Raw genomic sequence first — 27,406 nt, forward strand, 5'->3', positions numbered from 1 at the left:
AAGAATTAGGAGCTTTAATAGCCCAAAGTTTTTTCCAGAACTCAACTCTACTAGAACTGGTGGAACATTCTCCTTTTTTTCTCCTCATCAAATCCAACCCCAAGTGATAGGCACTTATAACATAAAATGTTCCATTAGATATACAATTCAAAATCACTTTATCCGGAGGCAGGGAAGGGCATAAAGGGATGCTTTTTTTAAAAAAACTTTTTATATGTAACAGAAGTCCACACCTGAAAAAATAAATGTGTCTTCATGCTCAGGAAAAAAAAAAACACATATATATATATATATAGTAAGTGTTTTGTAATTTATTTTTAATAAGTGTTTTTGTAAGAAGTGGGGTTTTTTTTTTTTTTTTTTTTTTAAAAGAACAAGAAAAAAAAAGGGTGTTGTAATTTGTTTGATTTTTTTTTTTTAATAGATACATGAACAAAATTACAACATGAAAGAAAATACACAACAACAAGGGCTGGGTAATCTAAAATTTAAACTAAGAACGAAAGTACGCGAGACTGCAGTGGCGGAGCCAGAATTTTAGTTGAGGGGGGTCAAAATTTTTTTTTTCGAGAATATAAATAAAAATATTAAAAAATATAACTAACACAATAAATAAATATCAAATTTTTTTTTAGGAGCATAAATAAAAATATTAAAAAAAGTAACTAACGCAATAAATAAATATAAAAAAAAAAATTTGGGAGCATAAATAAAAATATTAAAAAATATCCTCTTTTTTCTTTTTATTATTATTTTTTTCTTTTGAATGAATTAATCAAATATGCTTATCTCTTCTCATGGCTTATAATGAATATATTTTATAAAAGATGGGAGTGAGGGTACACTGTTACACAAAGAAAGCAAATTTATTTGGCCCTTCAAATTATAAATAAATTGTCTCGGACTCACCTGATCTCTTTATCCCATGTGAACTGTCCTCTCCTACGATAGCGACATCTGCCAAGGATATATAGATCTCCACACTTTCTTTGAGTAGGAACACACCACTTGGTTTAAACGAAGTAACGCACCGTTTTGTTTTTAATAAAATGGTGCGTCTTTATCAAAAGAAAAAAACTCATCTTCAACCTCACCTTCAACCTGAGGCTGGTCATAAGCGATTGGTTTTAGGTTAAAAACCAGTGAAAAAAAATGGTAGAATGTGGTTTGCCTCGTGAAACTTGATCATTTTGAAAAATATTTGCCCCTTGATGAGTTTTTGAGGGGGGGGCAATTAGGACTTTCGAAAAAAAAATTTCAAGAGAAGGAAAAATTTTTGGGAGGTGAGAGGCGGCATTTGACCCCTCTCGACCCCCCCCTCCCTCCGCCCCTGCGCGGGAGCAATGCTTCCAAAAATGCGGGCCCTTTGATTTGTAGCACAGATGCCAAAAACCAAGGCCACCGGTATGTATATAGAGTCCCAATGACTCAAACACCGACACAAGGGTAAACAATAAGAAATAACAATAGAAAAACCCAATACAAACAACAAAAACAGCAACACAAAAATAAAAACATAAGCAAACATAGAGGTCCGATTCGGGGAAGGGGACTGGGAGCCACCATCAGTGGCACGTGAGTCGTGAGGGACACGGGTTGCCGATGGAAGGTCTCTCACCAGCCAGGAGCACAGGATCCGCCATAAGTCATGGTGGTGGAAGATAGGTAGAGAGCGCGTGGCCATCACGCCCTAAAGAGGGCCCTGGCGAGTGCAAGCCATGGTCCAATGAATGGGCGGCGGTAGGGAACACGGCGACCATCGGTAGACTCTGAAGACACCGCTGAACCCACTGATGAGGCGCGTGTCGTGCAATAATAGACATATAAGCATAGATCTAAATACAAAGATTTCGACCCTACAACCTATCCAAAGATCGCACAAAATACGGTGGGTGGAGATGGGGAAAATTGGTGGTCTCTGTGTTGAGAATAGGGAAAGCATAAAAAGCATGTACATCACCGAAAATAAAACCAGCATGATAGTTACCTCATAAGAGGCGGAAGTTACTAAGTGGGAAGGTACATGAAAGGGGGGAAGCTTTTTGCTTCCCTTCGAAGTCAGTTTGTAGGGAGGTTTTCAGGGGTTGAGCAGAGAGAACATAACGTTTCGAAAAGTGTGTTAGTGAAGCTTTTCTTTAGTGAAATTCTCAACCGTCTGTTTTTTAAGAGAAGCTCTCAGCTGTTTCCTGAGGGTCCATTTGGGTTTGTAATTTCAAAAAGTGTGATTTTAAAATGAATGATTTGAAAAATTATAGTTAAGCGTTTGACAAAATTTCAGTTTGGCCTTTAAAATCGTAGGTTAGCCTTTAAAATTATGCGTTTTAAAAAAAAACACCCCTTTTGCCTATGATTTGAAAAAACAGTTTTTCGCAATTTCAAATCGCAATTTTTTAAAAACGCAATTCCCAAACTGTTCATTTTATGCGATTTTTGGTTTAAAATCGCATTTTTTGTCTACGAAATCACAATTCCAAATGCAACCTTAGTGAAACTTCTATCTCCTTGGTGAGACCCTCAAACACCTTTGTGAGTACCTTTGAGGGAGGATGATTGGTCTTCTTATCATCCTCCTCCCCTCCCCCCTCTTTCTCTAAATCTCTTCCTCTGCTTTTCAGTGTTTGTCTCATTTTTTTTTCTTTGTTCTTCTTCTTTCTACAGCACCTTGGAAGCCTGATCTATGGTGTTTTGTTGTTTTGCTTCGCTCACGTGCCTCCCCTATATCTTCACCTACATTTGATGCTTCAGCCAATGCCTTTCATCACCGCGCATGTTGCCCATATGCCTACGTGGTGCGCGTGTTGGTGTCCTACAAGCTTCTTGTGGCGAGTTCTATATTCTTTAAACGCCTAGTAGGTGCTCTCTTGTGACGCCCGTCTCCTCTTCGTTTAATGGGGTGTAGAAAAGTATGAGGGACATCTCCAGGCTCATGTACCTTCTTGTGCTTTTTGATTGTGTCGTTTCTAGTACATAAAGGGTTTAAGGGCCTTTTGAGGTCTCTTCTTGTACCGTTATTAGTTTGCCTTTTCGAATTGCCTTTACTAGCGTTCCTTTTAACGGTTTAAGTCATTCATTTGATTCATTCCCGATAGTTACTTTATTTCTATCCGTTCCCGATTTGATCCACTCTTGATAGTTACTTTGTTTCTTTTTATACATTGTTGAGGTTGCTTTGGGTCGTTATTGGTCACCTTGCCCTTTGTTTTATTTTTCTAATTTGTTGTATTATCCCCCTTTCCCTTTCCTCGTATTGAATATGAACCACCCTCCCCCCCCCCCCCCCCCAAAAAAAAAGTGTTACTGGCGGGCCACATTAAAAAATTCATTTGAATATCTGATATTTGTAAGAAAATTTATAAAAACTTGGCCAAACAAAGTCATATGTCTTCAAATCTGCATATAATGCTCTGTTTGTTAAAATTTTATTTTCTCTTCTCAAGACAACAACATTAATAAATAATTATTTTAAATCACCACTTATTTTAAAAGTTTAAATTAATAGAAAATTAAAATTTAATTATTTAACCCACTTATTTCAAAAGCTAAAGTTGATAGGAAATGAAAATTTTAATTATTCAATTAATGCTTTAACATTTCTCTTCACATGTGGGTCCAAACTCTTGCTCAACAAGTGAGGCCCAACATGTTGGATATTTAATTAAAATTAGGGGGAGATTAATTAAGGAGTTAGGGTTCAAACTCATTACATTGTTCTGATATCATGTTAAATCATCACTTATAAAAAAAGCTTTAAGTCAATAAAAAATACGAAATTCAATAATTTAATTAATATTATAATATTTATCCTCACATGTGGGGTCAAAACTCCCATTTAACAAGCGAGGTAAAACATATGGATTATTTAATTGAAATAAGATGTGAATGATAAAGAAAAAGTTCGAGCTCATGACTTTTACTTTGATACCATATTAAATCATCACTTATCCAAAAAGTTTAAACTTTTAAGATTAAATGTGAAATGGGAGAAAATAGCAGAAGTGAAGAAAAAAAGGAACACACGAGATTTTTCAAATGGTTTAGTGTTAGACACCTACATTTACCACTAAAGAAGAGCTCTGCAGGGCTACATTTTACTCTTCTTCATTTATAATGTTTATAATACAAATAACTAATATTTATAGGAGAATTCGAATAGGTTAATGGAAGACAAAATTGGTAATCATATATCATATCACACTGGGAATTGATTCATGCACAATAGATTTGTGCACAACCTACTCACATGAGTCTCACTAATGTGAGTGATTGTATACAACCTGTTATGCATGGAACTTTTTCCTATCACACAACTATCGTAAAATAGTTTAATAAAAAAAACAAATTAAAGCTAATACGAGAAAAATTCTCATATTCTAACTTTCACCTCAAACAGTCGAACTCAAGGCGGAAGCTCTAGTTTGAAAAAAAAAAAAAAAAAAAACGACATTCTTTTTTTGTTCAAGATATTTTTTCTGTTAATGAAGAAGATAATAATCCTGCGCAGTAGTAGCAAAAAGTTAGACATGAGCTTGCAAAGGGCTAAAATCTAGTGCAATGCGAAGTAAATAAAATTTGGGGGAGATCCATACTACACGGCCCCCCCCCCCCCCAACACAAGCGGTGGGATTCCCCACAACCCACATGTCGCAAGTGGGTTGCGGGGTTGGATCCAGCCCGCTACCCACTGACCGGGAATCTCTCCCACATCCAACGGCGGGTGGCAAGTGAATTTTTCCACCATCATTTTTTTTTTAATAACTTAATTATTTTTTATTATTATTTTTTTTATATTTTTTTTAATAAAATAATGTTAACGTGGGCTTGTGAGACACCTATCGGATTATGAGAAAACTTGATGCAGCACGTTAAGTTATCAGATAAAAAGTACTAAGCACTCGTTTGGTTTGCATTTATAAAATGTCTAAAAATATTATTTGTGATATTTTTACAAAATAAAGTGGCTATTTTTTTTTTTTTTAATTTTTTGACACGTCCACACAAAAAGAAGAATGGAGAAATTCAAACTAGTGACCTCCGCTTTATAAAACGTGGTCCCTAACCGATTGAATTACCCTTGAAGACAATGAAGTGGCTATTTGATAACTAGGCAAAGCTAATTTTATATATATATATATATATATAAACCAATTCATATGCACCTAGCAAGTTTGGACACCCATTTGAAACGGAGAGGATCCAAATTCACAAGTTTTAGTCTAGTTTTTAGACAAGAAAAATGTTGCCTCAAAAGCTTGAAAAAAGAAGTGGATTTCTCCAAAAACTTTGTAGAGGCGATGTTATGATGTTGAGGCGACAATTAGGCGAAGGATAAAACGAATCGGCTCGCTTGACCAATTGTCGTCTAATTCTCACGAGAAATATAACATAATTCCAAATCTCTGTAATCAACTGTTTCTTCGACTAAAATTTGAATTTGACGCAACAGGAATGTGCGATTGCGTGTCGTTTGGAATTTAGATCAAACTCGGCACCCAATTACGTTCGGAATTTGATTATAGGAAGGACTACAGTTCTTCGATACAGAGTTCCACTCAAACCCTAATTATGAGTTTCAGAATTCACGGCCTCTGAACGCTATCATAAGAATAAGAATTGGAAAATATGAGCGGGAACGAGTTCAGATTCTTCTTGTCCTGCGACATCAATCTCCCAGTGACCTTTCGCATCGAGAGGTTGGAGGGCAATTTGCCACCTAACAAGTCCCCCAATTCAGGTAACTTCTTCTTCTTCTATAACTCCACCTCTAACTTTCCATTTGGTTGCCCAGAAAATTCATTAAAGCTTCCAGGATTGTGTACTGCTGTCCTTCGCGCTTTTTTTTTTTTTTTTTTCCCTGGTTTTTATGTTTGAATATTCAGTGCGTAGGATTGTCTAAAACAACGATTGGGGTAATTGAGATGTTAATCTTCTATGTCCTTTGAATTATGCGCTTCCAATTAATTAAATTTTGTTTTATATGTGCTGTATTTGAACTTAAAGTTGTGCAAGTCTGGTAAGCCCGATGGAAATGCTGGAAGGAAGAAATGGAAAACTGGGTAGGCCAAAAAATTTATTCAGGAAGTTTATGGAATGAGAATCTCTAATTGGGATACGTGGCAAATTCAATAAGCCTTATGTTATACTCTGTATTCATTGATATCGCTTTACAATTTCTGTGCAACTTTTTGGCAATGTTACTTTTAGCTTTTCATTTGAGTTGTCAATAGAATTGTTCTAATTTTTTCCCCGATTTAAGGGATACTGACTGCTTATCATCTGTGTTTTACGAGATAATCTTTGGAAAATGCTATAAATCAGTGATACGTGAGCAATGCAGTAACTTTTTTATTGTCATTAAACCTTTAAGTTAAACTGCGTCCTATTAAATTCTACTGCAGAAATCGATTCCACAACAGAGGAGAGAAAAGCAGAGCTATATGTTGAGTGTGCATTGTACATCGATGGCACTCCATTTGGCCTTCCCACGAGAACAAGGTCCTACTTAAATTCTTTTTATGTGCTCTATTTTCAGGAATAAAGAGGTTTTCAATTTTGTTTTATGATCTGAATCAGCGAGCCAGATGTGGACAACAGACACACACAGGCATGCACACAAACACGCACATGATTGCCCATGTCAAATGTTTTAAATTAACTTTCTTCTTTCTTCTTCTTTCGTCCGTTAAAGTGACTTTCGCTGCATTGTCTGTGTTTCAGATTTTCAGTTTACTGGACTGTTGATTTTGTTTCTTCTGATTTCCTATATTATTTTAGGCAGTTTGAAATAGGCAGGATGCAAGATCTCACAAGGCTTAAAAACTTTTTTCTTGAAGGATTTATTGTATTTTGATAATTCTTTGCTTTTTTTCTTTTCACATTTGAATCATGCTATTGCTGTCTTCTATTGATTGATTTTTATTGTGGCTTTTTTATATTATTGCTATTGCTCTCTGATATCAGGTGAATTTTATTTTTTGTGCCAGGTTGGAATCTACCGGACCACCATATTGTTGGAATGAACTCATAACATTGAGTACTAAATATCGAGACTTAACTGTTCACTCACAACTTGCTTTGACGGTAAGTGGGAAATCATCTGCTTATGTAATTGGTGCTTCCAAGCCGTCTTTGTATGAAGTCCAGGAACTTGCCTATCAACATGCTCCTTTCAGTCTCATTTGGCCATCCTAAAGAATTCGGGCCCAGACATTGTTCAATATAGTTGTTGGGTTCAGCCTTTACCTGGAACATTTTGTTCCATTGTTTAGCAATTACTAGGGCGGAGAAATGTCTTTTATTGGTGTTAAAAGTTGATATTTTTTGTTGATATATGGCTGTTATTTTTTTGTCCTCTATCTTCTGTGGTTCTACTCAGTGCTTGGACTATTGTTGTTCTACATTTCCGTAATAGCGTAGGCAGTTATATATCTGGGTTATTGTGTTTTTTCATATGAATAATTGTCTTAATTTTTCTATTGAGTTCATTGAGACTGAGCTTTTATCCTCAATCTTACTGGAAACAAATATAGGTTTGGGATGTTTCATGTGGGAAAGACGAGGGATTGATTGGTGGAGCAACAATTCTTCTCTTTAATGGCAAAAAGCAACTCAAAACAGGGAAGCAAAAGCTTAGGCTTTGGCCAGGAAAAGAAGCAGATGGGTCATTTCCTACGACTACTCCTGGAAAGGTTTTCCTCTCAGTTTATTAGCAATTAAAATATATGATCTTTCAAGCTCTTTGCCTTGGTAGTTTTATTAAATGGTTAGATCCTTTTCTCTATACTTTGGTTTATCCTCCTATAGGTGCCGCAGCATGAGCGTGGGGAGTTGGAGCGCTTGGAAAAGCTTGTGAACAAGTATGAGAGGGGACAGATTCAACGTGTCGATTGGCTGGACCGCCTCACATTTAAAGCTATGGACAGAATTAAGGAACGTGAAAGCTCTAAAAATGGAAGTTCTCATCTGTATGTGGTTGTTGATTTCTGTAGCTTTGAACATCAAGTTGTTTTCCAGGTAGTGCCAGTCTGCAGTTTATAAATTTATTTAGTATCTCATATGTTGAATTAGTTTTGACATGGTAAATATGCTTTGAATATCTTTGTAGTTTTTGTATATTTTATATTTTTACATGTATCGGGTAGTTCTATGTTTTTCTGATAGGATCACCCTGAGTTGGTTTTATTTTACTTTTTCTTTTCTTTTCTTCATCTTTTAAATAATTGTATTAGCATTAGGCAATCATCTATGGCAATTGAAGAGATGATGCTTCTAAAGCAAACAAGTTTGAGAGGGTCTTTGTCAATTACCTAAGTAGGCACTATAAACATTTGGGCACTTGTGAACTCGATCTTGAATGTTATCATATCTTGAAATGAATACTTATTTTTTACTTGTGGTACCTTGTTGAAATAACGCTTATTGGATTTATTTTAGATTTTGGAGGGGAGTGACTTTTTCTTATATTGAGCCAAAATTTATACAAGATAGCAACTTTCATTTGGATTTTATTTTTGGTTAGGAGTAATTTTTATTTTTTTTGTTGGAAATGTAGGAATCAGGATCAAACTTCTTATTACCGTCTCCTATAACTTCAACAAATGAATTTGTTACCGTCTGGGACCCAGAAGTTGGAAAGATAAATCCCTCTGAGCACAAGCAATTAAAGCTTGCAAGGAGTTTAACCCGTGGTATTATTGACAGGGATCTTAAACCAAGCTCTAATGAGAGAAAGTAAGCTCGAAATTCTTACATCAAGATTCAGTTAAATCCGTTCCTGGATTAATCTGAAATTTATTCGTATTTTTTTTTTTTTCCTTTTGTCAATATCCTCCATGTCGATTGTCTCACTCACATCATGATGGAACACAGTTTGGCTGCTGCAATATTAATATATTTTATTGTCATTGAATCTAGAAGCTTTGAAGTAGGGGCGGAACTACTAAGAGGCTTGGGGGGGCTCTAGTCCCCTTAAGCCTCAAAATGTTCTCCAATTTTTTTTTTTTTTTAATTTTATTTATTTATTATTATTATTATTATTATTTTTAAAAAGCACATTCTGAATAATTCCCTATTTTGAGCAAATTGGTAAGCTATGTCCAGGTTTTCCATTTGTGATGCGCTTGACATTTTTAATATTGAAAAAAGGTCTGGACCGATTATTCTTGTTTGAAATTCTGGTTCAGAGTCGGCAATTGGTCCTTAGAGCTCCAAATTGTCTGGCCTGGTTCTGACTTTAGATTAATATTTGGCATAATATACTCCTGAACAAATACCTCTCCAAGTGAAAGCAACCAAGAGTCATGCCTGCTTGGAATGCATTAAGTGTTTTTGTAAAGGTATACTTAATTGCAAAAAGTAAAAGGTACTTTTACATGAGCCCTTGAATTAAAAAGGAAAAAAGATATACATTTAAAATGCAATACATGGATTTAAAAAAGCCACATGCTATGTGAATGAATGTTTCTGCAAAGTTAATGATTTTGGATTTCGCTGGAGTTTTGTTTTTAAAGCACATTATATTTGGTGAAATCTGAATGATCTTGTTGTATCTTGCTGGAGCTATATTTAGATTTTTTTTCCCTCCTAATAACATAATTTGGGCTATTGAGCTTGGGGTTAGTTCATTTTGCTATATCATTTTGTTGTTTATTGGGTCTAAAGAGGTTGGAGTTAATTCATTTTGCATACTCCTTTTGTTGAAGGTCAATACAAAGAATATTAAAATACCCACCGACAAGGACTTTGAGTGGAGATGAGAGGCAACTACTATGGAAATTCCGTTTCTCATTGATGGCTGAGAAAAGGGCTCTCACAAAGTTTCTCCGATGTGTTGAATGGAGTGATGTTCAGGTATGCCCTCTTTTCTCTTCTATTCAGTCTTCTTCTTCTTCCTCCTAAGCATCCGCTTTTGAACCATATTACTGGAGCATCACACCTTTCTTTTACTTATTATTTTCCCTTTTTCTGTTCCATCTTTTCCTCATGTTTATCCTATATTTTATTATTCACACTTGTGAATATTTCAGCCTTTCCCCCCTACTCAGGAGGAGTAAAAGGTAGGGATTGGGGGAGCTGAATGGTGAGGGTGGTGCATTGGAAGCCATAGATCTTTGTTTTGAATGTGATACCTGCTTGTTAACACTCGTTAGACCTTTTAGTTACATCCAAGTTTTAGAAACATAATTTTATGGCAAAACTTATCAAAAAAGAAGTTACGAGTAGAAAGAAAAATCCCAAATGCAGTGTTTTTGAAGTTGCGATAATTTGAAACCATTGTCATTATCATCACCATCTCTTGAGATCACCATGCACCCGCAAACCTTTACCAGGAAAGACGAACTGCTAAAGTAAATAGGATTGATGATAGCCTATCCCTCGGGCAAGAGAGTTGGAATATCTTAGAGCTTTTAGCTACGTCGTTGTGTGAAACCCTTCTGGTTTAGAAGCCATAAGCGTACTTTGTTCTTTGGGAGAAGATGGGAAAACTAAAGACTAAAAGACCTCATAAGCAGGAATTATGTCCATTCTACTCTCAAATATCTAAACACATAAACTTCTGAATGCGACTGCATAATCCTTAAGTTAAACAAAGATGGAAATACTCATTATCAGATGAATTTCCTATGATTGACTTTATTCCATTAGTTAAAAAACCAATGTAGTACAAGAAAGTTGAACCACCCTAGCAGGGACTCATTCTGACTTGTTTCATGAAGAAAAACATTGTTCTTTTATTATCTTTATCTCACTTTATTTGTTTACTTATCAAAAAAAAAATTATCTCACCTTAGTTTTCATGTGGATTTTAGACTTTCACTGCCTATGTGCAATTGATGCAAGGAGTTTGCGCTATAGCTTATGCTCCTACATGCCCTTGATTCACAGGTGTCCCCCATTTTTTTTTATAAGCAAGGTGCCCAGTTTTTAAAGGCATTACCTTGGGGATTGCATGGGTTTTGTGCTATGGACACAAAATGGAACTTGGAACATGGTATGCTAGGCTTAGAGTTTGTCAGTGCTCATTATGGAGTCCTCCGGAGTGGGGTTAACCTTTTGTCTTACTGTGTTTTCATGTCTTCCAGTTGTTTCAGTTATGGTTATGTTGTTTCTTTCATTTGCTTTTTTCTTTGGTCAGAAGGCTACAGTGGGGGGAATCTCCCCCTACCTATTGCCTGTATATGCCTAGTAAAGATAGGATATAATTCCATGTCTTAGTTACTGAACTTTTGATGTTGTCTACATGTGTTGCTGTTATTTTTCATTTATTATGTGGATTGTCTTTTGCATTGAAATATCAGCCATCTAACTGTTTTTCGAATAATAGAATAATTTATGCGTAGATTTTATATATATCTAGTTTACTAATTTTAGTATAAATTATGTACCAGACTAGATTTCCGTTGTGGTATGCTATTTATTACCTTATAAGTTGGCTTGTTCTCTCCCTAGTTCATGCTACATTTTATCTTAAAGGAGCAAGGAGGATGATTTTTTTTCCCAGATGATCCAATTTTGTTCTAACTAAACAGAACAGAGTACAAGCTGTGGAAAATAGCAGCTAAGCATATCAAAATTAAACTAAAAATAAGTACGAAGTACTAAAAGATTTTGATATATTTTAAAAGATTCTAATGCTGATGTATCTGCAGGAAGCAAAACAGGCATTAGAGTTAATGGGTAAGTGGGAAATGATTGATGTCTGCGATGCGCTGGAGCTTCTGTCTCCTGTTTTTGAAAGTGAAGAGGTAGGTGGCTATGAAAGATAAGGCCTTTGTTTAATAATTTTCTCAGTGTCTCTCAAAGAAATCATACATCTCTGTGTGTGTGCGTGTCAATGGCTAAATGCACATACATGTTAGTAATTTCATTTGGCCACTTCCACTGATATTTTAAAGGGGTTAGTTTTGATTGATGTTACATCTTCACCCATTTCCCCAATGGTCTCATAGAAATCTTACCTTTTAAGAAAAGAAGAATTAGATGTAATATTCCATGATTGACATTTGTAGGTAATATTTAACTCATTTTAATTTTTAAAAATAATCCCTAATTGTAATCTCTCTTCACAGGTGCGTGCATATGCTGTTAGTGTTCTTGAAAGAGCTGATGATGAAGAGCTCCTGTGTTATTTACTTCAACTGGTTCAGGCTCTTCGGTTTGAGCGCTCTGATAAATCTCGCCTTTCTCATTTCCTTGTGCAACGTGGTATGTACTGTGATTGTAAATGTATATTTTGTGTGTGTGTGAATACATGTTCAAGTGCTACATATAGCAGTTAAGTTGTTGGTGGCATCTGAGAGTCCCCATGAACTTTGACAGCGTTGCGCAATATTGAGTTCGCTAGCTTTCTTCGCTGGTATGTTGCTGTTGAACTTTATGATCCAGCGTACGCCAAACGTTTCTATTGTACCTACGAGATTCTGGAAGAGAATATGATGAAGGTTTGAGATCATAAACTTTCATTACCTTAGTGTAATGTCTATTTTGATCAGGATAAATATCATATCAGTTATTATTGTCCCTTAGCTAGCTTGGATCATTGGTTTACTTATCAAAAAAAAAAAAATATCATATCGGTTATTATTTTTGTTTTCAAGGTATGTTTTTATATCTGTATATGTGGCTAGATGACAAACTGCTTTTAAATCTTTCTTTATGCATTCAGAACTTAACAAGTTATAATATTTAAAACATGAAATATCTTCCTTTAACTACATCTGCTTCTTCTAGCATATAGGAATATAAAAGGATAGAAGTTGAAGATATTCATTTAATGAGAGTGTTCATTGTCATATATGATTGTTGTAACATTGAACATTATTCTCTGTTAAATGTATCTGAGCTATGACAATGGTATTATCTTAATATTTTTCCGTTAGATTAAGCTTGATGGTATGAAATGAATGTCTTCGTGGTGTTGAAATTGTTTAATTGAGTACTTACGTTTGCAGTCATATAATTACATCCACTTTTTAACAGTTGGCAGGAGGTGTAAGTGGAGATGAAGATGGATTTAAATTGTGGCAAAGTTTGGTGCGTCAAACAGAATTAACTGCCCAATTGTGTTCAATTATGAGAGATGTAAAAAATGTACGTGGTAATACTCAGAAGAAGATTGAAAAGCTTAGACAGCTGCTTTCTGGTCTTCTTAGTGAACTTACCTATTTTGAAGAGGTATTTCTTTGATTTTAAGATCCTTTGCATGTTGTTCTAACTCATCTCTTAAACTATTGAGGGCTTAGCTAGTGTTGTCAAAGGTGAGCGAGGCAAGCCAGGTGCCTCTGAAGCCTTGAGGCAAGGGACCTTTAGTGAGGCACTTGCCTTTAGCGCTTAGGCAAGCACCTTGCATAAAGTTCTAGGCGCTTGAGGCTAACACTTCTTTAAAAGTTCCAATTTGGTGTGTTATGTGCAAGAAGTATGGGGAATCCGTTGATCACCTTCTTCTTCATTGTGACGTGGCTCGGATTGTTTGGAGTTCTTTTTATAGCTTGTTCGGGATGGAGTGGGTTATGCCTCGTAGTGTTTTGGATTTATTGAGTGGGTGGGGCACTTTGCTGGGTTGTGGTCCTGTTAACCGTGTTTGGAAGCAGGTTTCTTTGCGTGTTTTGTGGGGCTTGTGGCGTGAGAAAAATTCTAAGCTTTTTGAGGATGTGGAGGTACCGGTTGGGGTTCTTTGTAGAAATATGCTTAATATGTTATATTTGTGGGTGTCGGCGCATAGCCCGGGTAGTATGTCGTTTGCTGATTTTTTACTTTATTGTTCATTTATTTCCTTTGACTATGGGCACTTTTTGTATACTTCCTGTGTACTAGGATTGCACCCTCTTTGTGCTTTTTATTGAATTTTTACTTATAAAAAAAAAAAAAAAAAGTTCCAATTTTTTAGATGATGCAGGCAGTAAGGAAATGGTTGTATTGAAGTTATTTTTATTTAATTTTAGGAGTTAGTGGTACTTCTGTAATTTTTAGAATTTTTAAGTATGGCCTGAATTGATGGACTGTGGTTCTTGTTTTGAGTTATATACACTATTAGGTTTTATCGGTGGGTCTTATTTATTTTCAAATCTGGTTAGGATTAGCTTTAGTTTTCTATAAACATGGATGTAACATTTTCGATTTGGGGGAGAACAAGTCTTTGAGAATTTTCAGTAAAGAATAGTCATGAGGATTGTGTATGGCAACACTATCTAAGGCGTGATGCTGGGGAACCCTAGGTGCGTTGCTCAAGTTTATCTATCTTTTCTCCTTTCTATTTTCTTTTGAATTTTTTAGAAATTTTCCATCAAATTCCATTCAAAAAACTAGATCTGAATTTAGACCCTGTCTTTCCCAACAATTCTAACCTTTAAAACCTTAAACCACCCATCCCTTAAAAGCTCACAAATGATGACAAAAGATCACTATTCCCGGGTTTACTGTTCACAGCCCAGGAACCACTCAAACCATAAGTTTTTCACTTTGTTTCCGATATGAATCGTACTATTCTCTTACACTAGTAGAAACCTTTATATTCCCAAATATTTTTTACCTTTTCCCATCAAAATCGTAGCCCTAGCTATCCCAAAACCCTACAAACCTCCACTGCCAAATAAACCCTGGGTAGGTGAAAGGTATAATTGAGAAAAAAGATAAAAAGAAAAGAAAAAGAAAGCAAATCACTTGATAGACCAGCTTCTATCCCTTAGGAACAAATTCACTTGATTATAATATTTCAATGCAGTAAATACATATAATTTTAGTTCACAATATGCTTATGTTTTATAAGTAATCAAGATATTATTAAAAAAGTAAGGCGCTCTCAGGTACACAGAAAATATACAAGAGAAGCTACTTAGCTAGAAGGGGCAAAAAGAACAAAAAAATAATGATAACTAATCACCAAATGAGAAACAAAAGCAGTTGTCCAAAGATATAATGTGTTGAAAAATAAAGACCCAATATTCTCTAAAGTCCTCTCGCGGTCCTCAAAACTTTTTGCAGTTCATAATATGTATACTAATTATGTTTAGAACTTGGTGCCTTACTTTCACCTAGGTAAGTGTCTTTTTTCGCACCTCACGCTTTGGGCCATAGAAGGCCTTGGCACCTTGAGGTTGCCTTTTACCTTTGACAACATTGGTCTTAATCAACATCTTTCTATTGTATCCTGTCAATTCTTGACAGCTGCTCAACTTTGATAGGCTGTTATAGTTTATGGTCTGTCGCTTTTGCAGCCAATACGATCACCACTGGCTCCAAATGTCCTCATCACTGGGCTCGTGCCATCTGAGTCATCAATATTTAGAAGTGCATTGCATCCCTTGCGCTTAACTTTCCGAACAGCAAATGGCGGAAGTTCCAAAATCATATTTAAAAAGGGAGATGATATTCGGCAAGACCAATTGGTAGCTATTAAATATTCTCTCTCTCTCTCTCTCTCTCTCTCTCTCTCTCTCTCTCTCTCACTCACTCACACACACACACACACACACAGAGACAAGCTGACTTAGGCTATATGGATATCTGGTTCCTGTAGGTTGTTCAAATGGTATCACTCATGGATCGATTGCTTAAATTGGAAAATCTTGATCTGCACCTTACTCCATATAAGGTTCTAGCAACTGGGCAAGATGAAGGCATGTTGGAATTCATACCATCCCGTTCTTTAGCACAGGTATTATATCCTTTGGGGATGCTTTAGTTTTCCAAGAAGGGCAGACACTGTACAATTACCATTTACTTTGTATATCTAGAAATCTGACTTTCAAAGCGTCGTCTTATCTTTGTATTTTGATGATCATTAAATACTACATGTTAGGTATGTTGTGTGGTAAATTCTATTAATGCTCATTTTCCTTTTTTGATCTCTTAGAAATGTTGAGTTTCACAAATATTGCTGCTAAATATCTGTGGTTTGGAGGCAAAACATTTTCAAGAGAGAAATGAGTTTTTTAGCTATATAGTTGTGGTTCTTTCTAATTGTTTGCTGTTACTTTTATTTGGGAAAGTGATGCGATTTCTTACAAAATTTGCTGACATCAACAGAAAATTGATGCCATTCTTGATTCAGTAGTCTCTACTATACCTGCTAGTCTTGCAAACCTATGCGTATTTTGTAACCATGTCATTTAACAGAGGAAAGATCCATGGCATTTGGACCACTGGATTTAAATGCTTAAGGTCTGAAGCATGATGACCAACCCCAATATCCTTCGCCTCTTGAATAAAAGACTACTATATTACTTTTTTTTTGATGAATAATTCAGATCTTATTGAGAAAAAAAGGGTTAAACCCACGTACGCGAAAAGTATACAAGATGGACTCAACCCTATAAGCTGCTACAATGTAAAAAGCTAATCAAATCAACTAAATTTGTAGAGACAAAGTTAGGGACATTAACAAGAACCCAACCCAAGAGAGATCTCGAAAAGGAAGATTTTAGAAAGAACACGTTTGTCTCACTATCCTCGAAAATACAATGATTCATTTCTCTCCAAATGCTCCACATTAAGAGGGTAGGAATAACTTTCCAGATATTCTCTTTGGGATATCTCCTCCTTTGGGAACTGTCCATAACTTTTACTTATCAAAAAAAGGATATCTCCTCCTTTGGGATGTCTCCTCCCCGTACTTTCTAGCAATGAAGAAGTTCTTGGGTGTTGTTAGGCATAACCCACGAGACTCCAAAAAGATTAAGGATCAATTGTTAGAGAGCCAAAGTATACTCGCAGTGGATGAGAAGGTGATTAGTCCTTTCCTCGTTCTTTTTACACAGACAACACTAATTAGCTAAAGAAAAGCCCCTCTTTCTAAGAGTATCTACCGTGAGAATTCTATCAAGTGTTGTTGCCCACAAGAAGAAAGCAACGTGAGGAGGCGCCTTGACCTTCCAAACACTTCTCCAAGGGAAAGAACTGTGCTCACCTGACTGTACAGAGTATAATAACTCCTCACTGTAAATTTTTGGCTGCCAGAGGGAGTCCACAACAAGTTGTCAACTTCCCCTGGATGCGTCTTTGAGGAATATAAGAGTCTAAAGAACAAGTCAAAAGATTCCAGTTCCCAATCATGTGCAGCCCTTATAAAACTAGGATTCCAATGGATAAAGGAATTGGATAGGTCTAAATAATTAGCCACAGAGGCCTCCTTGTTTCGAGCAATGGAATAGAGATCGGAAAAAGAATGCTTAAGTGGCTCTATTCCACACCATATGTCATGCCAGAAACTAATATGAGAACCATCACCAACCTTGTAGGATAGGAAATTGGAAAAAGAACCCCAACCATGTCTAACATTCCTCCAAAGGCTCACCCCATAAGGACCTCGAGCTTCCTCTGAGCCAACCTCCTCTCTTGAGCCTATACTTCGATTCAATCACCTGTCTACTAGATTACATAATTACATACATACTTACATATATAAAGCAATTTATGATTGATCCAACAATCCTTATAAAGATGAGACAAAGTGACACGAGGCAGAACTATGATTGTTTTGACAACATATGATAGTAGCAGAAACTAAGAATTGAAGATTGAAAAGAGAATTCAGGAAGAGAGAAAATAACAAATAGGGAAGAAAAAGACCCTAATTACCCCAAATAAGCAAACAAAGAAATAACTCTGAAAGACTTAAATTAAATTGATACTTCAAAACTTCATATAAGCAAAGTTTGAGTATTTTCTAAGCAGAATACTTGGAGAAAAAGAAAGAAATAAAAACACCAAATAACCGTAAACTTGGAGACATAGTAAAATTCTCGTACATAAAGTAAAATATATTATTCTAAAAATACTCTTCAAAAGTTTTGTATGATTCTTTCCATTCTTTGTCTGATCTTTTTCAAAAAATAATCTTCAAATCTTATACCTATTTTCTCCTACATTAGTCTCATAGGGTAGGAAAGAATTTGTCCTCGAATTCGAATCATCTTTGCCTCGATCTTTTGGATGTCCAATCAATTTATTCCATTCTATACTTCTCAAAACCAAAGTAACTTGATACCAGAAGAAAAACAACTTGCAACCCATCACAACATGACTCTAAATATTATATCTAAAGTTACTTGTACCAACTTGAGATGAAATAATCTTTTCAAGCTCTTGATTGATTGTCATAAATTCACTCTCCGTAAAAATTTTCTAAAAATTTTCAATTCTTTATTGACCACGAAAAATCAAATTTTCTTCCAACATGCCAAAACCAACGTCAAGATTTTGTTTAGGAAAATTTGACAAAAAAATTTCAATCCCAAGAAAATCAACATTATTAATTTTCTTAAATCCCCATTGAGATATTTCTCTTTGGACTTTCATTAAACACATGATTATCCACTTTTTGTTCAACCTCTTGACCATATGACAAAAAACTTACCTCTATAAGACCTTCATCATTGACATCTGTATCATAAGTTGGTGGAGAATTCCAATCTACAAAACATTGAGAAGGATCTTCAACGTTTTCTTCATGTTGAAACTCTTCATCAACAACTCTTCATCCCGACCATGCTGTTCCCGAACCAGAACAGAATTGTGACTCGGGTTCTCGAAATTGGATTCTGAATTGCGACCGTCCATATTGCGATACATCTCCATGTTTTGCGCCTCTAGATGTTGGGTTAACTCCGCAACCTACCTCTGCAAGTCTTCAATCATCATGTTTTGTATAGTACGTTCATGGTAGGAGACTTCTTCATTCGGAACCTGCCCACGCCAACCATGACCACCAGTCATGAAAACTGATGAAAATTCACTCTAAGAAGACGCTAAGCTTTGATACCAACTAACGCGGGGCAGAACTAAGATTGTTCTGACAACGTATGATAGTAGCAGAAACTAAGAATTAAAGATTGAAAAATGAATTTAGGATGAGAGAATAACAAATAGGGAAGAGAAAGACCCTAATTGTCTCAAATAAATAAACAGAGAAATAATTCTGAAAGACTTAAATTTAATTGATACTTCAAAACTTGATTCCAAAATAATACAGACTTGCCTTTATATAGGCAAAGTTTGAGTATTTTCCAAGCAGAATACTTGGAGAAAAAGAAAAAAAATAAAAATACAAAAAATAACCGTAAACTTGGAAACATAGTAAAATTCTTGTATAGAAAGTAAAATATTATTTTAAAAATAATCTTCAAATATTTTGTATGATTCTTTTCATTATTGGGCTAATCTTATTCGAAAAATAATATTTAAATCTTTTGTCTGATTTTCTCTTGCACCACAAAGATTGCAAGAAAGTTGCATTTACATCGAAATCAAATTATATCAAAGTAAAAATCTCGATATATGTCTTTGTCTAACAAACAGACACTAGCTGCCACCACAGACAAATGTGTCAGGATATCTATTTTTATGGAGTAATCTTGAATGCAACCCCAAATGGGATTTTAAGTTATTAGTGCTGAGTGTCATTTGGATGATTTTGACGTAAAATATTTGAACTTTGTTATGAGCGGAAGTTTTGGTGCCTATATGGTCATGAAGATAATGGTCCTACTACTTGGTTAAAGATTAAGCAAGTGCTTTTAGTGGGCTAGGCCATTGATTTTTTGGCTTGGTTGTGATCCAAGCACATGCATATGTTTTACTAATTGTCATTCATTTTACGTGATATCATTACTTTCTATGTACTTTCTGATGGGTATTTTTGGAAAGCTCAGAGGAAAGTAAGTGGATTCTGAAGACTGCATAAAGTAAATGTGTTGTGACATTAGAAATTCAATTGCAAACATTACCTTTAGTTGATTAGCAGTTACATTTGCACAGGTTCTTTTTAGTTGTACTGGTGTCAAATTTTCTGCAATTGGTATCGGAGTTTATAGATAACCTAAATGCATATCTTATTTTTTTATCTTTAAGATTTGTTTTATTTGGTCCTATGTTATCCTCTATGTATAATGCAATTTTTTTGCAATGGGTTAGTCATATGCGTTCCTTCTGTATCCAGATTATCTTAGAGCAGCGTAGCATTATTAGCTATCTCCAGAAGTTTCATCCGGATGAGCATGGTCCATTTGGCATTACAGCCACCTGCCTTGAAACATTTATAAAAAGCTGTGCTGGCTACTCTGTTATCACTTATATACTGGGTATTGGAGACAGGTGACTATCTAGATATGCATCTTGGTACTTGAATTAGCTATAAATTTACATATTTTTATTTTTTCCCTATATACCTCCCACCTTCTCTTCCTATTCCTTTAAAAAGGAAAAAGGATATACGTAGTGAAAAATGCTTCGTCCATTAGAAACATAAAACTATTTTTCCATTTCAAGTTCTCTAGTTCTATTGCTACACCTGATGCAGTTAATATTACTTGTTGAAAATTTAAGGTCATTGGACATGTTTTATGTTGCAACATTTGGTTCTGTTCTGGGGAATGTCAGGGATAGTTTTTTTTTTTTCTTTTTTTTTCTTTTTTTTTCTGAGCTTTATCATGGATAGTTCACCGGGAAAGCATGTCGACTTTTCCACTTCTGGGCCAGTTTTGAATATGCCAATTTGAAGTGCCTTGGTTAAGACATTAGTTTCTTTGGTCCATAGGCACCTAGACAACCTTCTCCTCACAGAAGATGGGCGTCTTTTCCATGTTGATTTTGGTTTCATTCTCGGTCGAGACCCAAAGCCGTTTCCACCGCCAATGAAGCTCTGCAAAGAAATGGTCGTGGCTATGGGTGGACAAGAAAGGTAAATAGTTTTGACTCTTTGGTGCCCTTGTTTACGTCATCTTTGCTGGACGAAGTTCCATTTGATTTGTGACATCAGAAGCCCACGGGCATGGTGCTGCATAATCAGTATACAAGAAAGCAAATTGTTGATTACTTTTTCCTCCTGCAGTCAATATTATACAAGGTTCAAATCCTATTGTTGCGAGGCATACAACATCCTCCGTAAATCAAGTAACCTTATTTTAAATCTGTTTCATCTAATGGCGGGTTCCAACATTCCTGACATAGCTTCTGATCCTGAAAAAGGCATTCTAAAGGTGAGTTTCTTTATGTTTTTGTTCTGATTTTCAGTCTGGTGCGTATTTGTTTGTGTTTCTTGCTTTAACCAGGACTCTGTTGATGCCATACAGCTTCAGGAGAAGTTCCGTTTAGACTTGGATGATGAAGCTTCAATACATTTTTTCCAGGATCTTATCAATGAGAGTGTTAGTGCACTGTTTCCTCAAATGGTTGAGACTATTCATAGGTGGGCTCAGTACTGGCGCTGATCCCAGAGAGAAATTTTGTTTCATAAACACCTTTGTAAATAGCCAGGTGATTTCTAGCATCTTCTGTTTCAGTTTGCAGTTTTTGCATATTCTTCAAAACAGGTTAACTGGAATTGAACCCATTTTCTGGCAAAGTTTCTGACTTGGAGTTGATTTGTATATTTTGCTGAAAACACAAGCTTCAGCTGAGTTGCACTTATAACCAAATCATTTGTCACCTTTTTATTTTTTTATTCTTTTATTCTTTTTTTAGGGTGCAGCCGATACTCTGTTTAGATCCTGAAAAGACAAACATAGAGGATAGAAAATATGACAGCAATCATCTTCAACAACTCTATGGAGCATTATGGTAGATCGCATCTGTGTTTCCACTATTTAGTGATTTTGAAGCAATATCTTGGATGCTTTCTTTGGATGAACCATAGTAGTCATGTTGGTTGGAAATAAGTTCAAACTCAAAGCTTTTCCATATATTATATCTATCTATATCACTACCAACTAATTTGGATGGTTATAGTCTCCTGACCTGTGTCCGCAACTAGTGTACATGTTTAGGTTTTTCCAAATTCTCCCCAGTGACTCTTTTACCAAATCTTGACCGTGTCTTTGGTCCCATGTCTTTTGATTATTTTTATGCTGTCTTACCACTCGAATCATGAACAGAAGTTTATAATTACGGGCCTTATATGGTTTGGACCCAAGAGAAACCTTTGCTTTGTTATCTTCACTCTAAAGTTAATATTACCGAAGCAATGGCCTGTTTTTGTCTTCTGGTATCTTGCCAGAGGAAAAGGAAGAAAAAAAAAAGGCCGGGGGGGGGGGGGGGGGGGGGGGCGGTGTTGGAGTCTGATATTTTTGGTATATAAATTGAATTTCTGAGATTACTTCTTTCTTTCAATTTTCAGATCGGCAGCCATGAACTACCTGTCATCCCAAAGGGCGAGAGCAGGAAAAAAAAAAAAAAAATTATAGAACTTTATTGAAATGTATAGAAACTTCGTAGTGTCATATGTAAATTTCTTTTCAGATTTGGTTGAATCAATTTTTTATATTAGGACTCTTTCCTTTTTTGGTTATTGCCGCTATATCTAGATTCCAGGGATTTCGAGATGGCATTTTAGCTTTCCTGGCCAAAATTCTAAAGAGTTTTTGTTTATCTCTCTCTCATTGCCACATGAAATTCTATCCTTTCAATATTGGGAATTGATTAATGTTACACCAACAACTCTTTTAACAACTTGCTGAAACACATGATTGGAGCTAAGCTAAAGCTAGCCAGTAAAAAACAATTTAACACTGTCAACAAGTTATGAAGGAGTTGTAGGTCTATCATTTTTCTTTTGAGTTAGCTTGCAATGATCACACAAACCTTGTGCATCACAATCGTTACAGTTGACAATAGATAGAATTGGAAACCTTCACAACGGGCCATAGGGTGCTTAACATATTATATTGATGAAATAAACGATGCAATTAAAAATTAGTACTCAGGCTTTTAATAACTCTACGGACAATACTATATATTTTATTCTACTTTGTTGATGTAGCACAACCAATCAGCTTTTGAATTTTGATTTTTTTTAATAATGGTTGATTGACAGTACCACATCGGGTCTTAGGGTTCTGTTATAGGTGGTCTACCACCCCAAATCATTCCCATAATTCATTTAGTTTTAGTTTTTTTTTTTTGTTTTTTTGAAAAATATTTATGTTGGTTTAATTCTAGTAAGAACATATGTGATGTCGCTAAAAAATAAGAATAATTATTTCATTTCACTTTTTTCATTCCTAGTAATAGATATTTATTTTCATAATTTAATAGTTATTTTGCATACTAAACATGCCTTAAATACAGTTATTCTAAAAAGTAGTGTTATATATTCACACAAACATTCCATAAAATTGACAGGATGGGGTCTAATTCTTCTTGGATCAGTCATTGATATATATATATATAAACGTTGTCACATTTAGGCTTATTTATAGAGGATTTACCTTGGCTCTCTATGATTTAAATTTTTGCCTTTTCAAAGCCTGGCTTCGAATTTTCGGTCGGAGTCAAATGACTCTTTCGGTCATTGACTTGGCCATTACATACCAAATGCGTCGTGCAACTCATGTTCAATTCCCTGATGTTGCAATGGAACGCAAGGGCATTCTCGTCACTTAGGAATGGCAAGCAACGGGCCGGTGGCCCTGATACCTCTTCTTTATCATTCACTTTAATGGCGTGGCTGTCACCGATTGGACAGACAACGTAACCTACAGTCGTAATTTCCACGCACGATCAAGGAGGGCATCCTCGTCATTTTAGAAATCCAGTATCGCACAAAGCACTCTGGAGCCAGCCCGTGGTTTCCAATTTATATATCCCCTCTGGTTGACGATCCTCACCCTCATATAATATATTACGCGTTGGTGTGAAGCTTCAACTCCCTCTCTCTCTCTTTACCTACGCGTTTTTAGATCCCTCTGCGAAGCTCTCTGAAGGTAAATCCAAAGCCTCGAATCTTAATCGCTTTTAGTTCTTTGATAATCGTAGAAGCTTGATTCATATTTATTTCTTTTCCTAAATTTCTTAGGCCTTAGGTATGATCTCTTCTGTAATTTGAGAATTGTGAGTTTTACTCGAATCCCGCGGATTCGCATGAATTTCTGCTTTAATTTATGGGGTTTTGTGATGCATTTTGTTGCTTATGTTTGGAATTTTGTTGTTTCGTCATGTTTCTCTTCTGATCTGAAGATCCTGTTGCGGAATTCATTTGGATCTGTTGTGTTTAGTGATGAAAGCGTATAATTTTCCTCGGAATTCTTGGTAAAGGAATCTTAATTTCCTTGTGGTGCTTTGCTGAGGTCCATTTACATTCACTGGAAATGATTTCATAGAATTTCTGTGTCGCTGTGGTGATGATTTTACTTTTACCGTCGGATCTGTTTGATCTGTCAAGAATATATGCTCCATATATGTATGGCTACGAGATTCTCTTTCGAGTAGCTTTCTAGGCTTATTTTGAGATTTATGGGTTTAGATTTGCATCAGGAGAATTTTACCAACTAATACGTATTAATTATAGTTTCTGATGAAATTTTGAAACTGAATTGTGATGAATAATCTAATTTTATGTTGCACTATATATGTATTAATGATGAATTTTAGTTTCAATATTTATTAATTGGCGTGTGAATGTTAGGGATCAACAGCCAGAAAGAGTAATGGGGTTGACATTCACGAAGCTTTTCAGCCGGCTTTTCGCCAAGAAAGAAATGCGAATTCTGATGGTTGGTCTTGATGCTGCTGGTAAGACTACCATCCTCTACAAGCTCAAGCTTGGGGAGATCGTCACAACCATTCCTACCATTGGTAAGTTCTTGAATTGATTCACTTTCAGCATTGTTTGTGAGTTTTATGTGCTGTATAACTTAATTACATATGATCAACATGTGATTATTGTTGTGATACAGTGTAGATGCATGGTTTTTCCTGAAATATCTGAAGTATCAGTTTTTTTGTATTCTTCTTTAGATTGGAAACAACCATACTATATGCTTAAATGGTATTAAAGATCAAACTTCAATCAATTTTTTTAGAGTACTTCGATTTTTTCTCAATGATGATTAAATTTATGCTTTGGTTGAAGAGAGAATGTGTTAAACCAATCATTCTATTTGGTGATCCTCATTTAAATATATTCATGTTTTTCCTTTTCTTGCTTCCATGTAGTTGACAACAATTATGGTATTGTCTTGATATTTTAATGGTGAATTATTGTTATTTAGCAAATATACTTCATTTGCAGGGTTCAATGTGGAGACTGTGGAATATAAGAACATCAGCTTTACTGTCTGGGATGTTGGGGGTCAGGACAAGGTGAGAACCTGTGATCCTTTTTATTGATTGAATTTTCTGCCTATAAATTATGTTAGACTGGTTCCTCACTTTTTTCAAAGGCCTGAAATTTGATATTTTTGGATGAAATCACCTTTTCTTCTTCCTTATAAAGTTACCTTATAATGGATAAACAGTGAATATTTTGTCTTTTACAGATCCGTCCCTTGTGGAGGCACTACTTTCAGAACACCCAGGGTCTTATATTTGTGGTGGACAGCAATGACAGAGACCGAGTTGTTGAGGCAAGGGATGAATTGCATAGGATGCTGAACGAGGTGTGTTTGATAGGAGTTAAATCTTATTATGAATTGGATTTTAATTAGTTGAGGGAATGTGGAGCGGATATTTTCATAATAAATATAATGGCATGATAAAGATATCATTAGCTTGTTGACTTATGGAAGCTCTTCAGAATTTGATGATTTTTTTCATTCTTTACCATCCCATTTTGTGATCCATCATGGTTTTTATTAATTGTACAGCCTAAATTGTGAAGTTATAACTTGTGGAAGCTTTTATGCTTATGAAATTATTTGTTTCATTTGGAAGAATTGTGCTTTGACTCTCTAGTAGGCATTCATTAGGAGTAAATGTTTTCTGATATGAACTCTTTAATTTCTTGTGGTGTTTTTGGATGTATGGTAAGGAAATATATATTTATGTATTATCTCTCGTACAATTAAAGTTGCGTGTGAAATTAATGAAATACTGCAAACCTCTAGAAATTTTGAGTAGTTGCTGCTTTTATCAGTTTGATTTTGATGTATAGTGGATTTTCTGCCAAAAAGTAATTGATCGCGAGAGCATTTTTTTTTTAACCTTGTTATCTGGTGGCATTTGCTATAAAAGCAGGTGCAACATTAAATGATCCTTTCTAGTTGGCACAAATTGTGTATGCCCAGAACATGTTAGTTAGAATGCTCAAATGATGTATACATGATTGAGGTTAGAGTCTATTGTGCAGTATTGGTTCTAAAAGCAGGTTCTGGATTAGTTTCTTTGCCAAACTTTTATACTATTCTGAGAAAAAGTTTCTTAGAGGGATGAATTTTGTTGTCCAAGATATCTGTCCCTTGTTTGAATGAAGTTTTCTTTGCCATCGGCATCTGAGTCTTCAAAAGCCTTTTTTTTTTCTTTTTTTCTTTTTTAGCTTCACTTTTCTGTATGTGATGGATCAAACTACTCAAGTCTAATGCCATTTGTTTTCAGGACGAATTGCGTGATGCAGTGTTGCTTGTATTTGCTAACAAACAAGATCTTCCTAATGCAATGAATGCTGCTGAGATTACTGATAAGCTTGGCCTCCACTCTCTCCGCCAACGTCACTGGTAAACTTTCTTGTCATGGTTCAATCCTGTAATTCATAATAATATCTTTTGTCTCCATCATATTTGTCCTAATTGGTTCTAATATGTTATCTGGTCTTTCCAGGTACATCCAGAGCACCTGTGCAACTTCAGGAGAGGGGCTTTATGAGGGGTTGGATTGGCTCTCTAACAATATTGCAAACAAGGTAAATATTGAGACCTAATTTCCCCTCTCTACAAGAAATAGTAGGTAAAATATATGGCACTCTAAGCAAGCAACACCCTGTAATTTAGTTGGATTTAACAAAATCAATTGTAGACAGGTGGTGCACTTTTGATGATGATCAATGTTCTACATTGGATTTTAGAGCACGGATGCTTCTTTTTCCTTCTTATTATTGCTTGCGTCGAACCCCCCACCCTTCTTTCTTTTTTCTGTATATTATAGTCTTAAATTTTTATACTGACTTATCTTGTTAGTCACTCTTTGATGGTTTCATTCCGTTTTAATCTTGTATTCTTCAATTACAGGCATGAAGCTCCTGGGGAGTCGTTTTGTGCACGGGAAATTCTGGATGCAGGGGTGAATATTATCTAGTTTTTTTTCTTTTCCGTTCTTTTGAAGACAATTTGATTGTGGCTATGCCTTTTTTCTCCGGGAAATGATCTCTTAATTAGGAACTTTTATGGCTATAATTTGTAACAGAAAATTGGTATGTTGGATATATATACTTGAGCTTTTTGTCTGGGTTGTATTCAATTCTCCTAGCTGTAATCGAAACTAATTTGATTGCAAAGTTCTTGATTGGCTTTATACCTACGTTGTTGTTTATTGAGTGTTAATGCACAAATTCTGTACTCCCGAATATTTTTTCTTCGAATATTCAAGCTCTCTACGGACTATGAGCCCAAGACCAGGCAACTCCTCTGGAGATGGACTTGAAGAAGCCAAGAAGGTGAGGTGAGCGGAGGCTGCCCCTCGACAGACAAGGGGTGGCGCCTATGTGGGG

The 27,406-nt window shown here is 35.6% G+C and overlaps 2 protein-coding genes across 5 annotated transcripts; both read left to right on the top strand.

The window, feature by feature from the left end:
- The first annotated feature begins 5,288 nt into the window (after positions 1-5,288).
- LOC133866411 (phosphatidylinositol 3-kinase, root isoform) lies at positions 5,289-22,343 on the top strand. Of its 3 annotated transcripts, XR_009899876.1 has the most exons (19): positions 5,291-5,731; positions 6,396-6,492; positions 6,981-7,077; positions 7,527-7,685; positions 7,801-8,010; positions 8,549-8,727; positions 9,699-9,846; positions 11,646-11,741; positions 12,066-12,201; positions 12,316-12,437; positions 12,976-13,170; positions 15,210-15,380; positions 15,512-15,649; positions 19,931-20,085; positions 20,528-20,671; positions 20,822-20,969; positions 21,063-21,246; positions 21,454-21,549; positions 22,106-22,343. XR_009899876.1 is itself a non-coding variant. In XM_062302939.1 (18 exons), exons 1-17 carry the CDS (start codon positions 5,620-5,622, stop codon positions 21,198-21,200), a joined length of 2,445 nt encoding a protein of 814 aa, XP_062158923.1. In that variant the 5' UTR covers positions 5,289-5,619; the 3' UTR covers positions 21,201-21,246; positions 22,106-22,343. The 3 variants fall into 3 exon arrangements, 2 of the variants coding, with proteins under 2 accessions (XP_062158923.1, XP_062158915.1); XM_062302939.1 differs by lacking the exon at positions 21,454-21,549 and having other exon boundaries at positions 5,289-5,731; XM_062302931.1 differs by lacking the exons at positions 21,454-21,549; positions 22,106-22,343 and having other exon boundaries at positions 5,289-5,731; positions 21,063-21,407.
- Positions 22,344-23,532: 1,189 nt separating this feature from the next.
- LOC133866427 (ADP-ribosylation factor 2) lies at positions 23,533-27,142 on the top strand. 2 transcript variants are annotated; one of them, XM_062302953.1, is made up of 7 exons: positions 23,533-23,690; positions 24,392-24,561; positions 24,998-25,068; positions 25,245-25,364; positions 26,299-26,417; positions 26,521-26,602; positions 26,928-27,142. In XM_062302953.1, the coding sequence occupies exons 2-7, from the start codon at positions 24,414-24,416 to the stop codon at positions 26,931-26,933; spliced, it is 546 nt and encodes a 181-aa protein (XP_062158937.1). In that variant the 5' UTR covers positions 23,533-23,690; positions 24,392-24,413; the 3' UTR covers positions 26,934-27,142. The 2 variants fall into 2 exon arrangements, with proteins under 2 accessions (XP_062158937.1, XP_062158946.1); XM_062302962.1 differs by having other exon boundaries at positions 24,402-24,561.
- The last annotated feature ends 264 nt before the right edge of the window (positions 27,143-27,406 follow it).

Source organism: Alnus glutinosa, chromosome 1 (assembly GCF_958979055.1).
Source record: "Alnus glutinosa chromosome 1, dhAlnGlut1.1, whole genome shotgun sequence".
In the NCBI taxonomy this organism is placed as follows: Eukaryota; Viridiplantae; Streptophyta; class Magnoliopsida; order Fagales; family Betulaceae; genus Alnus; species Alnus glutinosa.

Bases quoted from the DNA above. Each gene is read 5' to 3' on its own strand.
- LOC133866427 (XM_062302953.1), top strand. From the start codon at position 24,414: ATGGGGTTGACATTCACGAAGCTTTTCAGCCGGCTTTTCGCCAAGAAA. The intron at 24,562-24,997 runs GTAAGTTCTTGA...CTTCATTTGCAG, and splicing joins CACAACCATTCCTACCATTG to GGTTCAATGTGGAGACTGTG. The intron at 25,365-26,298 runs GTGTGTTTGATA...ATTTGTTTTCAG, and splicing joins TGCATAGGATGCTGAACGAG to GACGAATTGCGTGATGCAGT.
- LOC133866411 (XM_062302939.1), top strand. From the start codon at position 5,620: ATGAGCGGGAACGAGTTCAGATTCTTCTTGTCCTGCGACATCAATCTC. The intron at 5,732-6,395 runs GTAACTTCTTCT...ATTCTACTGCAG, and splicing joins TAACAAGTCCCCCAATTCAG to AAATCGATTCCACAACAGAG. The intron at 8,728-9,698 runs GTAAGCTCGAAA...CTTTTGTTGAAG, and splicing joins CCAAGCTCTAATGAGAGAAA to GTCAATACAAAGAATATTAA.